General features: G+C 46.9%; 1 protein-coding gene across 1 annotated transcript; it reads left to right on the top strand.

Moving 5' to 3' along the window:
• The first annotated feature begins 401 nt into the window (after positions 1-401).
• On the top strand, positions 402-24,897 carry LOC100430035 (tumor necrosis factor receptor superfamily member 10D). The gene is given in 13 exon segments (XM_077942764.1): positions 402-428; positions 1,429-1,547; positions 3,918-3,944; positions 4,048-4,063; positions 4,161-4,284; positions 4,505-4,608; positions 4,842-5,039; positions 13,691-13,745; positions 13,748-13,795; positions 20,094-20,207; positions 20,945-21,074; positions 22,415-22,615; positions 23,231-24,897. Coding segments are annotated over 13 exon segments (1,182 nt in total). The 3' UTR covers positions 23,250-24,897.
• Positions 24,898-25,233: the final 336 nt, after the last annotated feature.

The raw sequence follows: 25,233 nt of genomic DNA on the forward strand, positions 1-25,233 counted from the left end.
CACGGAGCTCCCCCCTCCCAGATATCTGGATAATTGAGCTAAGAGACAATGTCATCTCCTTCTCAGTATTACTGTAATATAAGATTTCCCTCATTACATAAACCTTGTATTCATTCCTTTACTCTCAGCAACTCCTCCTCCTGGTTTTCATTTCTACTCAAACTTTTCTACTTTGGAAATAACTGTGATGAGTTGGCAGCAATACTAGTGTAACAAGCGTGTCCCCTCAGTGCACATCCATTCATACAGGGCAGGGTTACACAGGTGCAGAACTAGTGGGCTATTTTACCAATAGGCAATACATTAGTCCATTGTGTGTTGCTATAAAGGAATATCTGAGGCTGGGTCATCTGTAAAGAAAAGAGGTTTATTTGGCTCACGGTCCTGCAGGCTGCATGAGCATGGCACCTGCATCTGTGCAGCTTCTGGTGAGGGCCTCAGGGAGCTTCCAATCATGGAAGAAGGCAAAGGGGGAGCCAGCACATCACGTGGTGAGAGGGAGCAAGAGAGAGAGGTGAGAGGTCCCAGACTCCTTTAAACAACCAGCTCTCCAGTGAACTAACAGAGTGAGAACTCACTCATTACGGTGGAAAGGGCAGTGAGCCATTCGTGAGGTTCTTCCCCCATGACGCAAACACCTTCACCAGGCCCATACCAACCTCAGGGATCACGTTTCAATATGGCATTCGGAGGGGACACACATCCAAACTATATCAGGCTATGTAGCTGCATTTACTATTAGCCCCAATTTTGCAGGACTGGGGTCCCATCAGGTCCATAAGAAAATTGACAGAAAAGTCTAAACACACAGTCTGTTCCTGGCTTAGGAGTTGTCACTGCTTCCAGCATTTATAGTTGTAGCCCTGGCCCTGTGGCCAATGTACCAGGTGGCGGATGGGGAGAAGGGGAATGTTGAGGTTACACAGAGAAGAAACACAAAAATGACAGTCAGTCACTGGCCGGGCATGGTGGCTCACACCTGTAATCTTAGCACTTGTGGGAGGCCAAGGCAGGTAGATCACCTGAGGTCAGGAGTTTGAGACCACCCTGACCAACTTGTTGGAACCCCATCTCCGCTAAAAATATAAAAATTAGCTGGGCGTGATGGCGGGAGGCTAAGGCAGGGGAATCACTTGAACCTGGGAGGTGGAGTTTGCAGTGAGCCAAGATGGTGCCATTGCACTCCAGCCTGGGCAACAGAGCGAGACTGTGTCTCAAAAAAAAACCACCACCACCACCACCAACAACAACAACAAAATGCCAGTCATTATACTAGCACCCTCCCTACCCCCTCATCCCCAGATCCACTGGAAAAATGGAGGAAAGTCTGGTGGGGACACTCCTTTAGCCCACTCGTGTGGAGTAGCGGCACACACCGGTGAAGGCGTTGAAGCCAGCCCTTCATGCCTTTATCTCCCCCCATTTTAGACAATCAATGTTTCAGTTGACTGTTCCGCTTCCCTATCAAATTGTTACTCTAAGGAGGATATCTCGCTGCCCATTGCAAAACATTATGCGCTGAACGGCATGTTTCTTGGTCCAAGGAAGTGAGGCTTAGTGGTCCAAGCTAGAATAATACCTTATTTCAGTTCTTTTATATTAATAGCACTCTGGGCATTTGCAGCCTCCACCAGGTAAGCAAAAGACAATCCACAGTCAGTTTCTGTTCCCGTGGAGACTCACCTGTACCCCCCAGGACCCTGCCCTCAGTCTCACTTTCCAAGAATGTTCAGGGCCTCCCCATCAGGGAATCTGCCTCATAACCATAGGCAGTCTGTGTCTCTCCCGCTGGCAGACAGAACAGCGCTTATTGGCGTTATGCTCTGAGAGACAGCAAGAGAAATGTGTTTCGATTCAGCCCATCTCTGCATCGCTGTGGTTCCCCCATATCCACTCATTTTATTTAATGGCCTCTCATGACCACCTCAGGGGAGTACATGGTGGTATCTCTTGCTGATTGCAATGACTTTCCAATCCTGAGGCAGGGTCTACTGAGCAGTATGGATGTGTCCTACTTTAACGCACTCCTCAAGTCCCCCTAGAGATTGCCATAGGGTCGGGGCTCATATGGACATCCCTTCAATAGGCCAGTTTTCCATTACTCTTAGAAACAATGGAGAATGTAGAGACAAATATCCAAAATTAATACACTTTATTTGGAAAGCAAGAATTGCAATGCTTGGCATACACAAAGACCAACTTGTCTTGGGTATGTCTAAAGACCAAAAGAAGTTTAGAGGTTTTTTTTTAAAGGAGAAGTTCTGGCCGGGCGCGGGGGCTCACGCCTGTAATCCCAACACTTTGGGAGGCTGAGGCAAGTGGATCACGAGGTCAGGAGATCAAGACCATCCTGGCTAACACGGTGAAACCCCATCTCTACTAAAAATACAAAAAAATTAGCCAGGCGTGGTGGCAGGCGCCTGTAGCCCCAGCTACTTGGGAGGCTGAGGCAGGAGAATGGCATCAACCCAGGAGGCAGAGCTTGCAGTGAGCCGAGATCGTGCCACTCCACTCCAGCCTGGGCGACAGAGCGAGACTCCATCTCAAAAAAAAAAAAAAAAAGAGAAATACTAATACTGGTCTTAGAGCAGCAGCAGGTTGTGTCAATAGATATTAGATAGAACTACTAATAGTTTCAGGTTACGGCTACCAGGCTTACAGAAAATTGCAGTTTGGGGGTAATACAGTGATTTTTTTTTTCCCCATGACCTCTTGACTCTGTTTTACTTGACATTTAGAATGACCCAATTTGTGCGATCAACTTTCACATTCTCCTTCCCAACTCTATGACCAGGACGTTGACGACTGTCCATGAGCCAGAAAAAAATCCAAGTACAGGGGCTTTTGCTGCTGTTCAAATCTTCCATCAACACTAGGAAAACAGCATGCAATCCAACCCACCTAGCCGATTTGCCTTTGCCTTCCTCAATCAGAAGGGTGGCCTTCCAAATAGGATGTTGTCCATTCACCTAGGAACGACAGTCTATAAACTAAGTAGCTCTTGGTCAGTCAGTAAAGAGCTGTGTATAGGGAAGTGTCCAAGTGACCCTAGAATCCAGCAGCTCCTCATCCAGTTCTAGAGTCAGTCTGAGAGGAACAGAGGCTCCCTGCTCATGAGTGTCTCCTCTTTGCCTTCCTCAGGCACAGGATGCCATATAAACGATTTCCATTTTGTAATAGAACTCTTCTGGGACTGCCCTCCCCGTTACAGCTTTTCCAAGATCACTGAAGACATCACGAGTTTTTCAGGTTTCAAGATTATTTTATGTCCTTCAGTCACGGGGGAGCTTCAGTTAGTGTTCCATCGCAAGCTAGTAAGAGCCTCTCAAATGGAAACTTTATAGTCTAAAGGCCCAGTTCCCGGGAGGTGCTCACAGCCTTTTGCCATTAGCCCTAGTCAGTGTCCCACATAGGGCACAGAGAATGTGTCGTTACCTGCAGTCTGGTTTCTAGTCTACACTGTGTGGTCCACCCTCCAGGAGCAAGGGGCCTGAGGTGCGCTAAAGACTTTCCTGCAGGCTTTGGTGGCTCTATGTTAATGCTGTCAGTCTTCCTGAAGTCCCTGTCCTCTCACCTCCTGCCTGGATCTGCACCCAGCACACATTCCTGACCCCACGCATTTCTCAGTGCCTGGGACCTGGCACACATTTCTGACCCTAACTCAGTGCCTGGGGCCTGGCAGGTGCCCAGGGTGCTCCATCGCTCAAATCCAAGCCTGTGGAGAGGATGACATTTCATTCCCAGGTTTCTGATGAACAGAAAAAATCTTGTTTCTATAGTGCTATCCTCTTCTATCCACCATGTGAGGGGTCAGGAGCCAACTGACCCCAAGGGTCTAGGAGTCGTGCCATTGACCTGAGTGCCTAGGCTCACCAGCTGGCACCCTTCAATACCACACATTGGGTCTGTCCTCACAGCGGCAGTGTGCTTAACTGGATGGGGAGGTAAGTGGCCCAAGGTCAGACAGTTGGACCTGGGTAGACACTAGACTTGGGGACAGGCTTTGGAAGACACTCCCCTGGACCTCCTCTCTCCATGGGGCCTCAGTACTAGAGCCCTCAAGGTTGGTCAGGGAGTGTCTGTGTCTCGACCATGCAAAGGGTGCCAGGCTGTGGCTAGGGATGCCCCCGGGATTCCTCTCCCTCCTACCTGCTCCTCAGCCTCTGTATGTGCCTATCATGGCCCCTGTGTCCTTCATTCTGTCCACTCATATGTTCGCTGGGCCCCTCCTTGGTGCCAGGCACCCGCTACTGAGGGGTGCCAAGACCCTGCCAGAGAAGCTTGGTGCTGGGTCACAGCAGCAAAGGGACTGGAGGCAGTGGCATAAGTGTAGTGGTCAGTGAGGCCACTGTGGGAGGAGGGAGTGGGAGCGGAAGCTAAGAGTGGACTGAAGTGCTTAGGCCAGGAGGTAGTTCAGGGTTTAAGAAGAGGAGAGACAGGCTTCGCTGGGAGGGAGGAGGCTCAGGAGGGGCCTCCAGTACCTCCTCTGAACCTCACTACCCAGACTACAGCAGGGCAGTGGGCAGCGCCTCTGCTCCTTCCCCTTTTGCTGGCCACAGCCTGGACAGGACCCAGAATCAAACCACAGGCCCAGGGTCACCGCTGCCAGTAAGAACTAGTTCCTGTCCGTCCACGCAGCCACCCCCACAACTGGGGCCTTCCTGGAGGTGCTAGGGGAGGCCATGGCCCTTTTCTGAGTGCTTGGAAGTGACTCCTGGAAGTGACAAGTGACCACGCCTTTTTCCCGCGGGTATAAAAGCAGAGGCGCACTCCGATTCTGGCAGTGCAGCTGTGGGAACCTCTCCAGGCACACGAACCCTGTGAACGATTTCTGATCGATTTTGGGGCATTTGACCAGAGGTGCAGGGGATGAGGAGCGCTTCCTACCGCTAGGGGACTTTGGGGGCAGAGCGCCCCGGCCGCCTGAAGGCCGGGGCAAGGTGCGACCCAGGACCCAGGACGGCGTCGGGAACCAGACCGTGGCCCGGATCCCCAAGACCCTAAAGTTCGTCGTCGTCATCGTCGCGGTCCTGCCGCCGGTGAGTCCCCGCCGCGGTCCCTGGCAGGAGAAGAGCGCACCTGGAGAGGGGTATGGGAGACAGGGGAACACGATGGGGCAGGGAGACAGGGGAACACGGAGCGGGTGCCTGGCTCTGGTCACCTGCGGCCGGGCATGTCCAGGCAGGACGAACCCGTCTTCGGAGTCAGGGGAAGAACTGGGTCCCCGGGCCGGGCAGGAGGGAGCAGAGAGCGCGCTCTCCCTGGCTGTCCGGTGCCCGCGAATGGAGGGAAGTTGCAGAATGGAGAGAGGGAGGGAGTCAAGGTGGAAACTATGGAGTGAACCTCCGGAAGACACAGAGCGGTTGCCTCTCTCATTAATTAATTAGTTAGTTAATAGAATTAACCCCATGTTTACATTCTTAAACGTGTTCCTTGGAGACGGGTTTAACCAACAGCCAGTGAAAAAACTTTCCAACACTGTCTTTTACAATTTTCATTTCCTCTGCCCTGAAAGTGGAAGGAAGCAGTTAACGAACGTGCTTGCAGTTAGTATCTTGCACTGTCACCCGTGTGTCCCCTCTGCATCCCACAGGCAGGACCGGGGGCTCGCGCTTTCCTTCAGCGGTCCTGCCACTGGTGAGTCCTCGCCGCGGTGTAAAGTTCTCATTGTGAGTTGACTTTGTAAACTGAGATTGGTAGTAGTGTGAGCGCAAGGACATATGTATAAAATGTGCAGACTTCTAGGTCTCTTTCAGATTGATTGAGGTTTTTGCTAACAGCCCTTTTTAGGATTCCTTATATTATTTAAAAAAAAAAAAAATGCCAAAGCAAGATTACAGGAACTATGAGAGTTTGCATGTTGTCTTTCTACAAATTAATGCTAAATTTAGAAAAGCAGTAATATTTTGACCTCTCAAAAATTACACAACTGACTTTTAAAATAGTTTACAGTGGATGAACTTACCTGAGACAACTAAAAGAATGGCTGTGTCAGGACAGTGGCCCTGAAGAGAGAATGTGTGGATGACCAGTGTAGACAAGGCCAGCAACATGAATTTCACAGTTTTGGGAATGTGAACTCTATATGTCCCAAAGGAGACTTTGATCCTTCAGTCTTGCCTTAATTAAATGCATTTCAATGCACAATTGCTTTTTAAAATTTTGGAGCTAACACAAAGCACATTAAATGTTTTATGGCAGTACATTCAGATTGATCTTCTTTTAAACAAGGGTATTATATTTTACTGCATGGGTGAGCCACATTTTAATTCACTGTTGCTGCCTAGGGGCAGCTGGTTAGATCCCATCCTGACTTTGCCTTTGCTAATTCCAACAGCGTTGTACTAAATACCCTTGTATGTATCGTGTGTCCACGTATCTATGCGAACCAGCTTATTGGGCAACTCCTTACAAGTTGAATTCTACTTCTCTACTTCTCCTTCTGTGGGATAAATGACTTCAGAAGTTTCTTTAAATGTTCACAAATTTTCCTCCAAAGAAACCATTGAACCCAGCTTACGGTCACACGTAGTCCACAGATGTGCCTGTGCCCCTACACCCTTGCTACACTTAGCTTTCATTCGTTATTAGTCTAAGATGTAAAACATGACACATCACATTGCTATGTATTTTTGTTTCTTCATGGTATTAGGAATTTTCAAGGATACAGGAGTTTTTGGTACTGGGAGTAGATGACCAGGGGATCCAGATGAGACAGTAGGGGAGGGCGGCAGGGAGGACTGAATTCACAGCTGTGCACCTGGAAAACCATGGTCAGCTGGGGCTAGTCCCTGCCACCCACCATACCTGTGAATGGAGGTAAGGTCTCCGTCCTCAGGCTGTCAGGGTGACTTCAGATGAGCCTGGAGCTGAGCTCAGTTCCTGACACCAGGTCCTGACTCTGTCAGTGCTGGGCTGGTCCAGTCACCTGGCGTGCCAGGTCCTTCCACGCCATTCCTCTCTCTATCAAAGTAGGAATTGAGAAGTTCTGACGGCTCAGAATTCCGGACTCTCAGGATGTGAAGGACTCCTGAGATTGAAGGCTGTGAATGGCTGGGCCCTGCCTTGCTCCCCCTCTGGCTCTGTGTCTCTGGTGTGGCCCCAGCTCCTACCTGTAAAGTGAAGAGGAGATAAAAATCTTCAGCAACCCTGTGTAAACCTCAGAGGGCTGTGTTAGCAGGTGTGGGAGGACAGATCACATCCTCAGGGCTGGTGTCAGTCACTCTGGACTGGATCCCCGAGGCACCTGTCCTCCACCCAGCAGAGGGTGCACCTGCTCCTACTTGCACCTCGTTACTGGCTCCCTGAGCTTCTGGCAGAAGCTTCTAAAGACTAGGGTGGAGCACCATGGGGAGGGGCCATGGAAGAACAGAGGAGCCAGACCTCAAGTGAGGACAGCGATGACACTGCAGGACCACAGCCTGGTTTAACTGTCATGCTTGCAGTTGTCCTTCTGGTAGGCACATGGCCTGGGTTGCAGTTTGAAGAGTGAGCAGGAAATGTCTCTATCCAGGTGGCTGCAGACGGCTACTCACCCAGCCCCTACTGAGAGGCCACAGTTCCAGTTCTGGTCCCCTGTCCTGTATCCAGGAGTGGCAGGGCAGTGAGGCTCTAGCTTCTAGGTCAGGGATGGGGACAGTGGGGACAGTGCCATGCCCCACGCCTGTGCTGTTGGGCAGCTAGTGTCCTGCTCCCAGCCAGTGACTGCACATCTTCGTCTAATGGATTTTCCTAACAACCCGGGGAGATGAGGGTAGGTTGTTTTCCCTGTTTCACAAGTGGCAAAATGAGATGCAGGGCTAGAGTTCTCTGAGCAGCTGCTTCTCTGATCTCTGTCCTGCCCTTGGCCTCTGGGAGCTCCTGTGGGCCCTCAGCAGAGTCCGCAGGGCTCTTGGAGCCTGTCCTTCGGCCATGAGCTGAGGCCGCCACTGTGCTCACTTCATAGGCTTGGGGGGAAAGTGATTCATCCAGGAAGTAGACAGTGAGCTCTTTACTCTGGGAATACCAGTGCCTGGAGTCTGCTGAAGACAGGGAGGACAAATGAACCCCATGTGAATCCTGCTCCCCGGAGCCCACAGTGTGGTGGGAGAGGTGACACCAGGGATTATATAACTAATAGGAGGTAGCATGAGGGAGGCCTGAGATCTCACCACCCTTTGCTCCCCCTCCTCCAGAGAGACTGTGCTGGAGGGAAATCATGTCCTTGCAAGGCCATAGGATGTGGTATTGTTGGCCTGGAAGATGTGGTTTGATTATAGTCACCATTGAGGGTCATGGAGGGAAGCTAAGCTCTCCTTTAGACTTTATTTATTTATTTATTTATTCCCTGGCTGGGCCAGAGAATTAAATTGACATAAGACAGCTCCAGTGGAGACAAGCACACACATTTATTTAATGCAAGTTTTACCTGGCACGGAAGAACCAGTGAGAGTCAGTTACTTATTTACTGAATTAGACCAAGTAACTCGTGAAGAAGCAAGTAATTATGTGGGGAGCTAAAAAGATGATAGTGGATCCATTCTAACATGGTCTGCGCAGTACCCTCTTGGCCTCGACTTTTCATCCTTCAAAATAAGGAGATCGTCAGCCAGGCGCGGTGGCTCATGCCTGTAATCCCAACACTTTGGGAGTCCAAGGCAGGCAGATCACGAGGTCAGGAGATCAAGACCATCCTGGCTAACACGGTGAAACCCCGGTGAAACCCCGTCTCGACTGAAAATACAAAAAAAATTAGCAGAGTGTGGTGGTGGGCGCCTACAGTCCCAGTTACTGGGGAGGCTGAGGCAGGAGAATGGCAATAACCCAGGAGGCGAAGTTTGCAGTGAGCTGAGATCGCGCCACTCCACTCCAGCCTGGGAGACAGAGCGAGACTCCGTCTCAAAAAAAAAAAAAAAAAAGGAGATCGTCCTATGTTTTCCAGGGGACTTTCATCCCCTGCTTTTAGGAAACACAAAAGAGGTCAAAGGATCTTCTTGCACCTGTTGTTTTTCAGTAGCCTTTAATTCATAATAGTCAATGGACCAGGGTGGGCAGGGTGTGATGGCTCACACCTGTAGTCCTCCCAAGACAGGCAGATCACCTGAGCCCAGGAGTTCAAGACCAGCCAGGGCAACATAACAAAACCCTGTCTCTACAAACAAAACAAAACAAAACAAAAACAAAAACAAAAAACAGAAAAACACAGAAAATTATGTCATGTGAAAGAATCCACACAGAATGCTTACCATCTGATTCCATTTCTTATTACAATTCAATCTATTCTGACAAAAAACAGAGGAATTATTACTGGAGACATAGGAGCAAAGCAGAAGAGAGGATTACACTGAAGAATGAAGACATTCTGGGGGATGGTGGACATGACATTTTCTTATCATGGTGATAGTTTCTCAGTGTATATACACGTGTCAATTTACCAAACTGCATGCTTTAAAAATGTATACTTTGTGGCCGGGTTCGGTGACTCACGCCTGTAATCCCAGCACTTTGGGAGGCCGAGGGGGGTGGATCACGAGGTCAGGAGATCGAGACCATCCTGGCTAACATGGTGAAACCCCACCTCTACTAAAAAATACAAAAACATTAGCCGGGCGTGATGGCAGGCACCTGTAGTCCCGGCTACTCGGGAGGCTGAGGCAGGAGAATGGCGTGAACGCAGGAGGCGAAGCTTGCAGTGAGCCGAGATCCAGCCACTGCACTCCAGCCTGGGCCACAGAGCAAGACTCTGTCTCAAAAAAAAAAAAAAAAAAAAAAAAATTACACTTTGTTTCATATCCATTATACCTCAATAAATCTATTTTTAAAAACCTTCAACAGAATATAAACACTTGAGTGTATACTGTATTCCCTATAGCACTTGCACATAGATCATGGAACTATGTTGCATAAAAAGTCAGTATCCAATCAAAATGGAATTCTAAAAAGTAATTAACATTAAAATGTGCAAGGGAAAGAGGAGCAAAAAAATTAGACTAGACAATCGTAGCTTAAATGGTAAACTTATAGGTCTGTTTCAACTATATCAATTATTGCACTACCTGTAAATCCACTGAGCGCTACAGTGCAATGGTAGAAATGGTTGGAAGGGCAGAAAAAGCAAGCCTCAACTATATGTTGTCTATATGAGATGGGCCTTAAAAGGAAGACACAGATGCTGTCTGTTGAAAGTAAATAGATGGAAAAAGATACACCATGCAGAGTGTAAGGCCAAGAAAACTGCCGTGGCTATCTCAGTATCAGATGAAGCTGATTTTGTTAGCGGTGGACGAGATCCGAGTTACCCTACATTGAAGGCGGCGAATCCGTAGGGGTCCACAGCACCTTCAGCTCTTCCCCTCCTGAGAAGAAAGAATTGGAGTGAGGGGCGTGAGGCAGAAGGAGAGATGGAGGCAAGTTTCACAGCAGGAGTGAAAGTTCATTAAAAAGCTTTAGAACAGGAAGGTAAGGAAGGAAGGGAAAGAAAAGAAGGGAAGTACTTGGAAGATGGCCAAGCAGATGACTTGAGAAACAGCGCACAGCCGGCCCGCCTGAGTCAGGGTTTTATAGGTTGGCATACTTCTGGGATCTTGCCTTACTTCTCCCCACTCCTGAAATCTTATTGGGAAGCTGCTGATCAGTTTCAGGTGTTTTCTATGTATTAGGAGACTCTTTTTCTGGCATCGGCTGTAACCAGTTACTACTTTAGAGACACGGTTATCAACCACCTGATGGTCGCCTAACACTGCTGGTGTCAGAAGTGGGGAGCCCTCTCCTGCCCTGCTCATACCTGTCTAGCTACCTACTGTAACAATTTTAGGACACAGAATATTATGGGAGATCAAATATCTCCCATATTTGTATGGGACCTTTGTAGTTAAAAAGGTTAACTCTTCAAGGAGTGTAATAATAACAACAAGTTGTATATGCCTAGTAATACAGCTTCAAAACACATGACGCAAAAATAGAATTAAAAAGAGATTAAATCAGCTGTTTCTCTGCACTTGGTAGCACGATCAGATGAAAACGCCAGTAAAGTGGCAAGCGACCTGCACACTGTGAACCACCTTGATTTAACTGACATTTAAAGAGCAAGATGGAACATCCACTGAACACTCATTCCTTTCTATGATCATGATACTTTCACCAAGATAGACCACGTTCTGGGCTATAAAACACATGATATGATCTCTAAACTTAATGAAACTAAACTGGAAATCAGTAACAATATTCATACAGAATTCTAAAATTTTGAAATTGAACAACACACTTCTAAAAATCTGTGGTTCAGAGAAGAAATCAAAAGGGAAGGTAAGATATTTATTTCAAAGTAAATAATAATGACAATATAATACATCAAAACTGGTAGGAAATGGCTAACAGTGCTCAGGGTGAAATATACAGCTTTCAATGTTTCTATTAAAAAATTGGGGGCTGGGGAAGTGAGTTACAGAGGAAGGGCATGCAGTTCCTTTGTGGAGTGATAAAAATATTCTAAAATTGATTATAGTGATGATTGCATAGCTATGAGTATATTAAAAACTATTGAAATATAGACTTTAAATGGGTGAATTATATGAATCATCATAATTATTAACTATGGAAATTGTGTCTCACTAAAGCTGTCAAAAAAAGAAAAAACATGAAAATTATGGCCTGAGGAGCTACGTTAATCAATCATAAAATATAAGTGTAAATTTAAACCAAATAAAGTAACAGGAAGGAACATAAATTAAGGAAATAGAATACAAACCACAAAAAGAATTGACCAATTCTGTGTGTGGTGGCTTACGCCTGTAATCCCAGTACTTTGGGAGGCGCAGGCAGGCAGAACACTTGAGCTCAGGAGTTAGACCACTCTGGGCAACAAGGCGAAACCCTAGCTCTACAAAATATGCAAAAATTAGATAGGCATTGTGGCACACGCCTGTCTGTGGGGACTGAGGTGGCAGGACCACTGGAGCCCGGGAGGCAGAGGAGGCAAAGGTTGAAGTGAACCGAGATTACACCACTGCACTCCAACATGGAGGTCAGAGGGAGACCCTGTCTCCAAATAAATAAATAAATAAATAAATAAATAAATAAAAAGACAAAATGAAAAGTTGGTCTTCTGAAAGGATTTTAAAAAACACTCATAAACCCCTCATTAGATGAGAGGGAGTAAGAGTGTGAGAGCAGAGAAAGGAGACGCAGACATTGCCTGAACCTAGAGGGACTCCAGCCTGGGAAGGAAGGATTTGGGAAACATGGGTTAGCTTCACTGTCACCAACTACGGGACAGGCTTTGATGTGGAAGAAGGCTACGTTTTATCTTGTTTAGATGGAGGCAGTTGAATTGAGCCCAACATAAACAGCTTTCATTGTAATCATTTTGGTTTTGCTTAAATTAATTTCTTACTTTTAAACACTCACAACTTAAAGCAAAGTTACAAAAACTGTACAATAAAAACATTTGAAAAAATAGCTGTTGATGTGATGAAAGCTGTTATTGAATTAGTGTGTACTTTCTACAAACAAGGAAATTAACATCAACACGTTACCACTATCTAATACCCAGACTGTATTCCGATTTCTCCAGTTGTCTTCCAGTTGTCATTTATAACACAGAGATCACGGCCAGAATCCCTGAATTGCTGTTTCATCTTTTTTTGTCACTCTTTGATATTTAGTGGGAACAGCTTGTCAAGGTCCTTTGTAAAGCAGTAATTAATTACTTCATGTTTGATGCTATATCCTGACTTTCTGTAAGGTTATATATATTATAACCCTCGTTTGTAAAACTGAGTATGTTTATGTGTGTGTCTGTGTGTATTTGTGTGCGTGTGAAGGAGAGAGACAGAATTCACCTATTGGTCAATTAAACACTTGGTGAAACGAAATATGTTAAATGCTATTTCTGCATGAAGGGCTCATAAGTGTTTTTAAAAAATTCTTATAAAATCTTTTCTTTCCAACCACAATGGTGTGTGCCTGTTATCCACATTTCTTGGGAGACTGAGGCAGGAGGATCACTTCAGGCCAGGAGTTCGAGCCTATAGTAAGATATGATCACACCTGTGAATAGCCACTGCATTCCAGCCTGGGCAACATAGCAAGACTCTGTATCAAAAAAACAAAAATAACTCTTCTTGCTCACATTTTCTGGGATAAATGTATTTTATGTTTTAATATGAGAAAAGGATACAGAGGTGTTTTCCTTTGTCTTTTCATTTTGTTTTTTTTGTTTTTTTTTTTTTTGAGACGGAATCTCGCTCTGTCACCAGGCTGGAGTGCAATGGCGTGATCTCGGCTCACTGCAATCTCTGCCTCTCAGGGTCAAGCTATTCTTCTGCCTCAGCCTCCCGAATACCTAGAATTACAGGTGTGCACCACCATGCCCAGCTAATTTTTGTATTTTTAGTAGAGACAGGGTTTCACCGTGTTGGCCAGGATGGTCTCAATCTCTTGACCTCATGATCCACTCACCTTGGCCTCCCAAATTGCTGGGATTACAGGCGTGAGCCATCACACCTGCCCATTTTTTTTTTTTTAATAGAAAATAGCTGGCCCTAACAGGCCAAGGGATAAACATGGATATGAAAGAATGAAAGTTTGGAGCTGGAAAAAATGTTCAAGCGCTGATGGATTTTGTCACTTGGGGTGAAGGGAATGTGAGATGGAGCCTGGGAGGGGTGAGGTCTGGAAGCCACTCACGCCCATCTCTCCTTTGTCCCCACAGGTCCTAGCTTACTCTGCCACCACTGCCCGGCAGGAGGAAGTTTCCCAGCAGACAGTGGCCCACAGCAACAGTGGCACAGCTTCCAAGAGGAGAAGTGTCCAGCAGGTGCACTCTTATTTTTAAAAATCAGTTTATTTTTAATTGACAGATAAACATTGTATATATTTATGATGTACATCATGAGGTTTTGAAATATGCATGCGTTGTGGAATGGCTAAATGAAGCTAATTCACATACTTATCATGTATTCGTGGTAAGAACACTTAAAAATCTTCTCAGCAATTTTCAGCTGTATGGATACAGAGCCCTGGCATAAGCCCTCTTTGCCCTTTTTATGTGGGGGTTCTGTAGCCTTCCTTATCTATGGGTTCTACATCCATGGTTGCAACAAACCACATATCAAAAATATGCGGAAAAAATAAAAATGATAATATGTCAATAAAAGTAGATAAAAGCAATGCAATATAGCACTTATTTACATATCATGTCTATTGCATTAGGTAGTACAAGTATTCTAGAGAAGATTTAAAACATATATGCCTGGGTTTTATGCAATACTATCCCAATTTATATCAAGGACTTGAGTATGTGCCGAGTTTGTTCCATGGAATATATTCCCTGTGGATAGAAGGAAGGACTGTACAACACATTGTTTTAATAACTGTAGTCACCATGTTCCACAATACATCTCTTGAATTTATTCTCCCTAACTGAAATTTTGTATCCTTTGACTAACATCTCCCCAATCCACCATCCAACTCAAGCCCTGATAATCACCATTCGACTCTCCACCTCTATGAGATCAACTTTTTCTGATTCCACATATGTGAGATCGTGAAGTGTTTGTCTTTCTGTGCCTGGCTTATTTCACTTAGCATAGTACCCTCCAGGTTCATCCATGCTGTCACAAGTGACAGAATTTCCTTCTTTTTAAAGGCTAAATAATATTCCATTGTGTCTGTGTGTCACATTTTCTTTAACTTTTCATCCATCCATGGACACGTAGGTTGATTCCATGTCTTGACCATTGTAAATGCTCCACTGCATGTGGGAGGGAAGATACCTCTTCAACATACTGATGTCATTTCCTTTGGATGTACGCCCAATAGGGGGATTGCTAGATTATATAGTTGTTCTATTTTTTGTTTTCTGAGGAACCTCCATACTGCTTTCCATAATGGCTGTACTAATTTCCATTCCCACCAACAGTGTACCAGCGTTCCTTTTTCTCCCTATCATCATCAACACTTGTTATCTTTTGTCTTTTTGGTAATAGCCATTCTTATAGGTGTGAAGTGATATTTGATTGTGGTTTTAATTTGCACTTCCCTGATGGTTAGTGATGCTGAGCATTTTTTTTCATATACTTGTTGGCCACTTCTGTGTCTCCTTTTGAGAAGTGTCTATTCAGGTCCCATGCCCATGTATCCATTTTACTTGGATTATTTGATTGCATGCTATTGAGATGTTTGAGTTCCTGTGTATTTTTGATTTTAACCAAAATCTTGGATCTTTTGGATATTGACCTTCATTCTGTAGGTTGTCTCTTCACTCTGTTCATTGTTTCCTTTGTCATGCAGAACCTTTTTAGTCTAATGTAACCTCATTTGTCTGTTTTTCCTTTTGTTGCCTGTGCTTTTGGGGTCATAGTCAAGAAATCATTGCCTGGACCAACATCATGAAAAATTTCCTCTATGTTTTCTTGTGGGTTTTACCATTCTAGGTCTTATGTTTTAATCTTTAGTCCATTTTGAATTAATTTTTACATATAATGTGAGATAAAGTTCTTATATCATTCTTCTGCATGTCGATATCTACTTTTCTCAATACCATTTATTGAAGAGACTATCCTTTCCCCATTTTGTGTTCTTGGTATCTTTCTCACAATCAATCGACTGTAAATGCATTGATTTATACCTGGGTTCACTATTTTGTTCCATCAGTTTATTTATCATTGTTATGCCATTACCATTCAGTTTTGATTACTATACTTTCGTAATATATTTTAAAATCAGGTCATATGATGCCTCCATCTTTGTTCTTTTGTTTGTTTTGCTTAAGATCACTTTGGCTATTTGAAGTCTTTTTTAGTTCCATACAAATTTTAGAATTGTTTTCTCTATTTTGGCGAAAAATGTCATTGGAATTTTAGTAGGCATTGCATTGAATCTATAGATCACTTTGGGTAGTATGGACGATTAAACAATATTGAGTTTTCTAATCCATGAATGTGTACTGTCTTTCCGTTTATTTTTGTTACTTTCCATTTCTTCATCAATGTTTTACAGTTTTCAGATCTTTCACCTCTGTCATAAATTTATTTAAAAGAGTTGCTGCCTTGACATCCATTTGTAGGTCTGATATAAGTTGTTTAAAACCCAATCATACCACAGCATCGTTTGCCCAGTTAGTAATTCCTTTCCCTGTTCAAATGTTTTTGATATAGCACATTTGTTCTTCATCTCCCTGACCCCAAACCCAATACATCCCACAGCAGCTCACTACAATGAAACCTAGTGGTTCGGCAGGGCATGGTGGCTCATGCCTGTAATGCCAGCACTTCGGGAGGCCAAGGCAGGAGGATCACCTGAAGTCGGGAGTTTGAGACCAGCCTGTCTAACATGGAGAAACCCCGTATCTACTAAAAAAAAAAAAAAAAAAAAAAATTAGTGGAGCATGGTGGTGGATGCCTGTAATCCCACCTACTTGGGAGACTGAGGCAGAAGAATCGCTTGAATCTGGGAGGCAGAGGTTGTGGTGAGCCAAGATCGCGCCATTGCACTCCAGCCTAGGCAACGAGAACAAAACTCTGTCTCAAAAAAAAAAAAAAAAAAAAAAAGAAAGAAAAGAAACTTAACGGTTCACACCAGAGTTGTGTAAATAAGCATAAAGAAGTTTCTTGTGAACATCTTGGGAAATCTCCTGGATCCCCATCAGGGCAAGGCTAGATTTTATAGCCACTCTACAGAGAGAAATGTCAAGACCAAATCAGAAGAAAATACAGCTACCTACTTGGCTAAATTTATTCCTAAGTTATTTATTTATTTATTTGTAGCTATTGTAAGTGGGATTTTTCAGATAGTTTCTCTCTCTCTCTCTCTCTCTTTCTTTCTTTCTTTTTTTTTTTTTTTTTTTTTGAGACTGAGTTTCACTCTTGCTGCCCAGACTGGAGTGCAATGGCACAATCTTGGCTCATTGCAACCTCTGCCTCTTGGGTTCAAGAGACTCTCCTGCCTCAGCCTCCCAAGTAGCTGGGATTACAGGCACCTGCCACTACACCCAGTTAATTTTTGTACTTTTAGTAGAAACAGGGTTTCACCATGTTAGCCAGGCTGGTCTCTAACTCCTGACCTCAGGTGATCCACCCACCCTGGTCTCCCAAAGTACTGGGATTACAGGCGTGAGCCACTGCTTCCAGCCCAGATAGTTTCTTTTTAGTGTATAGAAACACTTCTGAATTTGTTAGTTTATTTCATGTCCAACTTTATTTTACACTGATAACCACTTATCTTTGCTCTTATAAAAATCTCGACACTTTTCCTCCCCCTGCCTTATTTTGTTTTTGACATCATTATTTATATCTTTTTTTTTTTTGGCAACTCTAGCTCTGTTGCCCAGGCTGGAGTGCACTGGCATGATATTGGCTCACTGCAACCTCTGCCTACTGGGTTTAAGTGATTCTCCTGCCTCAGCCTCCTGAGTATCTGGGATTACAGGCGCCTGCCACCATGCCCAGCTAATTTTTGTATTTTTAGTAGAGTCGGGATTTCACCATGTCAGCCAGACTGGTCTTGAACTCCTGACCTCAGAAGCTCCACCTGCCTTGGCCTCCCAAAGTGCTGGGATTACAGGCGTGAGCCATTGAACCAGCCCTATTTACATCTTTTTATGTTGTGTACTCCTTAACAAATGGCATTAACTATCACTTAAAACAAAATTTTTGACATTTATACTGATGCAAGTGATTTATACACTACCATGATTGTATTAGAATATTCTGAACTTGGCCAGGCACGGTGGCTCGGCTTACTGTAAGCTCTGCCTCCCGGGTTCATGCCATTTTCCCGCCTCAGCCTCCCTAGTAGCTGGGACTACAGGTGCTCACCACCATGCCTGGCTGATTTTTTTTTTATTTCTTAGTAGAGACGGGATTTCACCATGTTAGCTAGGGTGGTCTTGATCTCCTGACCTCGTGATCCGCCCGCCTCGGCCTCCCAAAGTGCTGGGATTATAGGCGTGAGCCACCACGCCCAGCCTGTAATTATACTTTCTGCACCTTTCTCTTTCTCTGATGCTCCTTGGACCATGATAATACCTATATTGTTTTGCTTCATGGTAACCCATCAGTACTGTTGGTTTTCTTCTCTCTTTTTCATTCTTTTTTTTCTTTTTGTTCCTGTGATTTGGAGATTTCAAATGATCTGTCTTCAAGCTCACTGATCCTTTCTTCTGCTTAATCAACTCTGCTGTTGAAGCTCTCTATTGGATTTTTTATTTCATATATTGTGTTGTTCAATTCCAGAATTTCTGTTTGGTCCTTTATTATGGTGTCTGTATGTTTATTAAACTTCTCATTTTGTTAATGTATTGTCTTTCTGACTTCACTTACTTGTCTATCTGTATTTTTTTTGTAGCTGACTAAGCTTCTTTAAAATGAGTATTTTCAGTTCTTTGTCAGGCTGTTGTAAATCTCCATTTGTTTAGAGTGGACTACTTGTGTTTTATTTTGTTGCTTTGGTGCTATCATGTTTCCCTGATTGCTCATGAGCCTGTGGCAATGTGCTGGAATGTGCGCTTTAAAGAAGCAGGGACTTATTCCAATATTTACAGACTGGCTTTGTCAGGGAACACCCTTCACCAGTCAGCCTGTACACAGATTTTGGTCAGGCCATGTGGTGTGGTTCAAACCACATGGCCTGTTGCTGGTGTCCTCAGGCAAGCCGGTTTGGTATCCAGGCATGTGTGGGTAGGCCGAGAGCCTATATCCAGAAAGGTGACCTAAAGCCTCAGTCCATGGGTCCTAAACTGGCACTGGCATGGGTCTTGAGTTTGGGTCTGCAGATGTCAGCCAGGTGATGGCATGGGCCTCATCCCTAGGTCCACAGGGAAGGGCCTGGATCCTGAGTTCATGGGGACTTACCTGGCACTGGGGCAGACCTGGAAGCTGAGTCTGTGGGGGTAGGCCAGGATTCTGGGTCTGTAGTCTAGCCTTGAGGACCCCATTGAAGACTGACCTCTCATCCTTATCATATTCTTGTCTCTATGTGCTTCTAGATTTCTCTTTCCTGCACTTTCTGGCTCTTTTTCCACAGAGATGCATTGGATGATTTCTGTCAGTCAGGCACCATGCTAACGGGGGTTAAGAGGCCCTGCCCTCATGGAGCTTTCTTTCCGGGATGGTATCAAGACATACAAATAGGCTGGGTGCAGTGGCTCACACTGGTAATCCTAGCACTTTGGGAGGCCAAAGCAGGCGGATCACGAGGTCAGGAGATCAAGACTATCCTGGCCAATATGGTGAAACCCTGTCTCTACTAAAAATATAAAAATTAGCTGTGCATGGTGGTGCGTGCCTGTAATCCCAGCTACTTGGGAGGCTGAGGCAGGAAAATCACTTGAACTAGGGAGTTGGAGGTTGCAGTGAGCCGAGATGGTGCCACTGCACTCCAGCTGGGTGACAGAGCAAGACTCTGTCTAAAAAAAAAAAAAAGAAAAGAAAATACACACAAATACACATAACAGTCAGGATGTCCTGATGGGAACCATGAAGAATAATTAAGTGATAGGTGAAACAGACAAGGTTGGTGGGGCCTCTCAGGGATGGTGATTTGGGCTGATATTTCAAGTTGGACAGGGCCAGTCTTGCAGAGAGCCAGGAAGAGTGCTCTTGAGAAGGCCTTGCAGGAATGAGAGCCCCAGGTTTCAGGGGCTTGGGGAGACTAACAGGGAGAAGACAGGGAGCCACTGTGGTGAGTGGACAGCAAACAGATCAGGTGGACCAGCATGGGCAGATCACATGTACAGGAGGTTGGATGTTATTTTGTGATTGAGGGTGTAAAAATAAAATATATCAGTGATGTGTATTGATTACATGTTGAAATGTAGTATTTTAGATATTTTAAGTTAAAATTATATTGTTAAAATTAATTTGGCCTCATCCTTTTTACGATTTTAATACGGCTGTCATAGAATTTGAATGTTGCGTGTGGTTTGTATTATATTTCTGTCAGCAGTGCCCATCAAAGGTATGTAATAGATGCTGAATTCATGACAAGACCAAGCCTGGAAGAGTGGATTTCTCTGTCTGGATTCCACTAAGAGCGAAAAGAGAAGTTTTTCAGCCACTGTCAGCCTCTGGGAATTCTGTGGCAACTCATTCATTGGCTTTTCTCTCCCTTCCCAGGATCTCATAGATCAGAACATACTGGAGACTGTAACCCATGCACAGAGGGTGTGGATTACACCAACACTTCCAACAATTTGTTTTCTTGCCTCCCATTTACAGTTTGTAAATCAGGTACAGACTGTGTGCACCTCTTGTCCAGAGGCGGAGTGTGGGACAATGAGGTGGGAGTTGTAGCCGATGTGAGTCAGGGAACCAAGTTCCAGCCCAACTTGGTCTTCATCACCCTGTTTCATGATTATATATTTGACAGACTAAAAAAAATAGAAAGAAATCTTTTCTGTAATGCATGCCACCTGGCTGGGAAATCTTCTAAACTGTCAGCTGCAAGAGGGTAGGGGGATCATTAAAGCACAGAGAAGGCCTGATTCAGTGGACAGGGTTGGGTTTCAGCAGTGGGACGGGTCTGCTCCAGGGTCAGGCTCTCTCCCCCAGGCTCTGTGCTTCTGGCAGGTGCTGGACCTCACTCAGCCTTCAGGTTCTCAGGCCCCTTCCTCCTCCCCAGCAGGCCCAGGCTTTAGGGAAGTCCCCTAAGGGCTCCTCTCCTTGCAGAGTCTCTCAGGTGATGCCCTTGCACCTCCTTTGCTATTGACTATGCCATCTAAACAATGCTTTTCCCCTAATCTGATGTAATAAATCATGAATCATGCTCCCTTTTATGACTCCTCTGAGTATTGGTGACAGCTGAAGGGTGGGTGTCCTGTATGAGCCCTGGGTATGCAGGTGCAGAAACTGGCCCTCAGAACTCCTCGGTGAACTTGGCTGAGCTGAGTAGAAGGGGGTGGGTGATAAGGAAGGTTGAGGGATACATCAGGGAAACACATTCCCAAAACCTTATGCTCTGTTGTCAGGTCAAACAAATACAAGCTCCTGCACCATGACCGGAGACCCAGTGTGTCAGTGTGAGGAAGTCACCTTCTGTGAGGAAGGCACCTTCTGGGATAGGAACTCCCCTGAGATGTGCCGGAAGTACAGCATAGGGTGAGACAGCAGCCACGGGCTCCCGGCAGCTTTCAGGAACCCAAGAAGACCTGAGTCACCTGGTACCCCTATTTCTCCGCTGACCCCATGGAGCCTCCAGACCCATGGGGTGTCCCTGAGCCTGTGGGGTCTCTTGGGTCTGCAGTGGCCCCTCCTGGTCCATCTGCCTGTCCCCACCCCTGCCCCCTGCAGCAGCCCCTTCCCACCCCTCCCCAGCATGAGTCCCCTTGGCCAGACCGACTTGTTCACTGGGCACAAGAGGCAACTTTCTAGATCCCTTGACCCTTTTCATCAAACCTAGGAAATGCAATTTCCTTTTGAAATGAGAAGAAAGCTGGGCGCGGTGGCTCACATCTGTAATCCCAGCACTTTGGGAGGCAGAGGAGAGCGGATCACTTGAGGTCAGGAGATCGAGACCAGCCTGGCCAACATGGTGAATCCCCGTCTCTACTAAAAATACAAAAATTAGCCGGGCTGGTGGCGGTCACCTGTAGTCCCAGCTACTCGGGAGGCTGAGGCAAGAGAATTGCTTTAACCCAGGAAGCGGAGCTTGCAGTGAGCCGAGATCGTGCCACTGCACTCCAGCCTGGGCGACAGAGCGAGACTCCGTCTCAAAACAAACAAACAAAAAAAGAAATGAGAAGAAAACACTTGAATCCAGTCTGGGTTGTGTTTGTTGCTATACCAAACTGTTTTTAAAAATGTTATTTTTAATACTTTTTATGCAGGCAGGACCCATAAAGACAAAAGTGGCCACTACCGACAAAAGTCATAAGAAAGCTGTGGGTGGAGCTCCTTCAAGTTCCCATGAAGGCCTGAGCCAATCCAGCCGGCCTCACCCCTGGCCCCAATCCCTTAATAAGTCCTGTCTTTTCCCTATTTGGGCTTTAAGGGGCAAGAGTAATTTGTCCTTCTCTGGCCCTCTAATGTTTGCTGTGATTGGGAGGAACCAGCAGACAGGTCGGGGTGAGAGCTCACTTGTACTGTGGGTTGACTGGAGGACAGGGCTCAGCTTGTGGCCACAAGGACTTGTGACCTTCTCCTGGCGTGTGGCTCCTCCTAATGCAGGCCTCCTCTGCAGCCCAGGGAAGCTCAGCGTGTGTCCAACACAGAAGGCTCCTGTGACCCCAGAGCAGGGAGGCTGAGGGGCTGAAATGCGCATGCTCAGACTCTTCTTCAGCCTCAACAAGGGAGCTTGGGGGACCCCCTTCAGACACAAGGAGGCTATCCTTCCCATGACTCCTTCTCAGGGACATTGGAGACGGAGGGTGGCTCCCCTTTCATCCCACCTGGCCAGCTTTCCCTCAAGAGTCCTCACGTCCCTCTCTGTGTGTACCCAGGTGCCCTAGTGAGGAAGTCCAGGTCAGTAATTGTACGTCCTGGAGTGATAGCCAGTGTGTTGAAGAATTTGGCGCCAGTGCCATTGTGGAAACCTCAGCTGCTGAAGAGACAACGACCACCAGCCCAGGGACTCCTGCCTCTGCTGGTTACCTCTTATGCATCATCGTAGGGATTGTAGTTCTAATTGTGTTTCTGATTGTGTAAGTTTGCACTTTGGAAGAAATTCCTTCCTTACCTGAAGGAAGGTGGTGACTGAGGGCAGGGGCGCGGGACATTCTCTGCCCTGCCTCCTTCTGCTCTGTTCCCCCAGACAGAAATGCTCACCCCTACCCCAAGTCCTGGTGTCTCCAGCCTGGCTCTATTTCCCTCCTTGTGATCGCCCCATCCCCACATCCGGTGCACCCCCCTGGACCCTGGTCTCATCAGTTCCTGGAGCTGGGGGTCCCCACATCTCCCAGCCAAGTCTGGGAGATAGCAGGGCCAGTTCTTCCCATCTTCAGGCCCAGCCAGGCGTGGGGCAGTCAGCTCCTCAACTGGGTGACAAGGGTGAGGATGAGAAGTGGTCACGGGATTTATTCAGCCTTGGTCAGAGCACAACACAGAGATTTTCCACGTGTTGGTTTTACTCTAGTTCCCCTTCTCATCCCCCTTCCTCAGGGTGTCTCTGAATTGGAAGGCCCCCTTCTTGTCCCCAGCCCCAGGGCTCCTTGTCCAGTGTCCCTGCCCCCAGCCCACCCCTGCGCCCCACTGTCCTCTGGGAGAGAGGTGCTGCATGGGCCCCTCCCCGCCTGCTAAGGAGACTCCTCCTTTTCCAGGTGGTTGAACAGGCCCTGAACGTGTGGACAGAATGACTTGGTTTCTCCAGAAACTGGAAGCCTCATGGGCTGAGGAACTGCCTCCCACCCACAGCAGAACCCGGTGGACATAATCCTTTCTCCTCATGGCTGCCCTGACTCTCTGAAGTGGCTTGGGACTCTGGGCTGACTGTGGGGGACACATGGCCATCTTGAGCATCACACAGACTGGCGGGCCGTGCTGCAACCCTGTCCTTCCTGCAGTCCTGGTGACAACCTCACTCCACCGCCTGCACCCTGAGGATGGGATGTCCGCCTGAGCACAGCATCAGGGGCCTGGCCCCAGCAGCAGGTCCTGGATGTGCTGAGACTGGGCTGCCTGGGGTGACCTCATTGGGAGGAGGTGGGGATGGCAGGTCCAGCTGCATACTGGGGACCCTGCAGCAAGCCCTGGATGTGGACTCCTGAGTCAGTTCTTTGCCTTCCTGAGGCCTTTTTCCAGCACTCACGTCCCCCACCAAGGCCTGGGGTGAGAACAATGCCCACAAGGAGACCCTGAGTAACAGGGACTCGCAGCCCATCCAAGTCTCTGAGCAGGAAATTGAAGGAATCATGACATTTTACAGAGGAGGAGACTGCAGCTCAGAGTGGGGGAAGCGTGTGCACCAGGCCACAGGCAAGTCTGTCCAGAGCACTAGTAGGAATGGGGGACACTAGGAATGACCACTTTAAGAAGTTAGATGAGAAGAATTTCAAAGTTAAGTCATTGGAGTTTGTTGGTAATATATTGGTATGGCTTAGGTCATGTTAAGTGCATCACACGCTCACCCCCATGTCTGCTGTTGGTCTCAGCACTGGGTGGAGGGAGCGGGGAACAGTCCTGGTGAAGAGGAGAGGGGAGCAGCACCGGCTGGGGTGGGTCCTCTGCCGCTACCTCCTCCTGCTGTGGTTTCTCAGGGCTTAGGCGGCCCCTCACACCTGGCTTGTCTGGGGGGAGAAGATCTTTGTTCTCTGGCTGCTTTTAAGACTTTCTCCTTAACAGTGGTTTCGGCAATTCGATTGTGGTAAAAAGGAGCTGCAGAAGCCATGGCTCTAGCATTTTCGCCCTCCCCTTCTGTATAATAGCAGCCATGTTTCGGCCTCTGCAGGGCTAAGGTCCTCCGAGCAGCTGCTTCTCCACATCTCTGCCCTGCGCTTGGCCTCTGGGAGCTCCTGGTGTTCCTTAGCAGAGTCCACAGGGCTCTTTGGGGTCCCATCCCTGTGCTGGAGCCTGGAGCCTGTGACCTGAGGTGGTGAACTGAGGCCACCACTGGGCTCACCTCATGGGCTTGGAGGAAAAGTCATTCACCCAGGAAGTAGATGATGAGCCCTTTACTCTGAGAATGTCTGCGCCTGGTGCCGGTGGGAGGACAAACGAGCCCTGCCTGTGTCAATCCTGCTCCCTGAAGCCCAGAGTCTGGTGCAGGAGGTGTCACCAGGGACCTAAATGGCGATCAGGAAGCATGGGGGCCACCTCCCCCACCCCCCACCTCCAGAGAGGCTGTGCCGGCTCCAGGGACGCCATCCCTCCCTACTTGGCTCTGGCAGAGGGAGGCTGTGCGGTTGCAAGGCCCCAGCTCATGGTATTGTTGGCGTGGAGGATGTGGTTTCATTAAAATCAACATTGAGAGTAATGATTGTACTAACAACAGCATGTGCTGTGCGAAACTCTGTTCTCAGCACTTTATATACATATGAACACACTTAATCCTCATACAACCAGACTGTACAGGAACCCTCATTGTCCTTGTTTTAGACGAGCAGCATGAGACGCAGAACATTCGTTCAGTGGAGGGACTGGACAGGAGGATGAGCGACCCTCGGGGACAGCAGCAGTGATTGGGTCACTGGGTTCTGCTGACCTTTCCCAGGGGAGTATTTGGTGCTTGTTCATGAGGCCTGCATTTGCCTAGCACTGGGTCACAGCTGGGGATCCCTGAGAAGTCATTTAAAGCCATCTCTCATTTCCAGAATGATAAACGTGT

The sequence above is a fragment of the Macaca mulatta genome, chromosome 8 (genome assembly GCF_049350105.2).
Source record: "Macaca mulatta isolate MMU2019108-1 chromosome 8, T2T-MMU8v2.0, whole genome shotgun sequence".
Classification (NCBI taxonomy): domain Eukaryota; kingdom Metazoa; phylum Chordata; class Mammalia; order Primates; family Cercopithecidae; genus Macaca; species Macaca mulatta.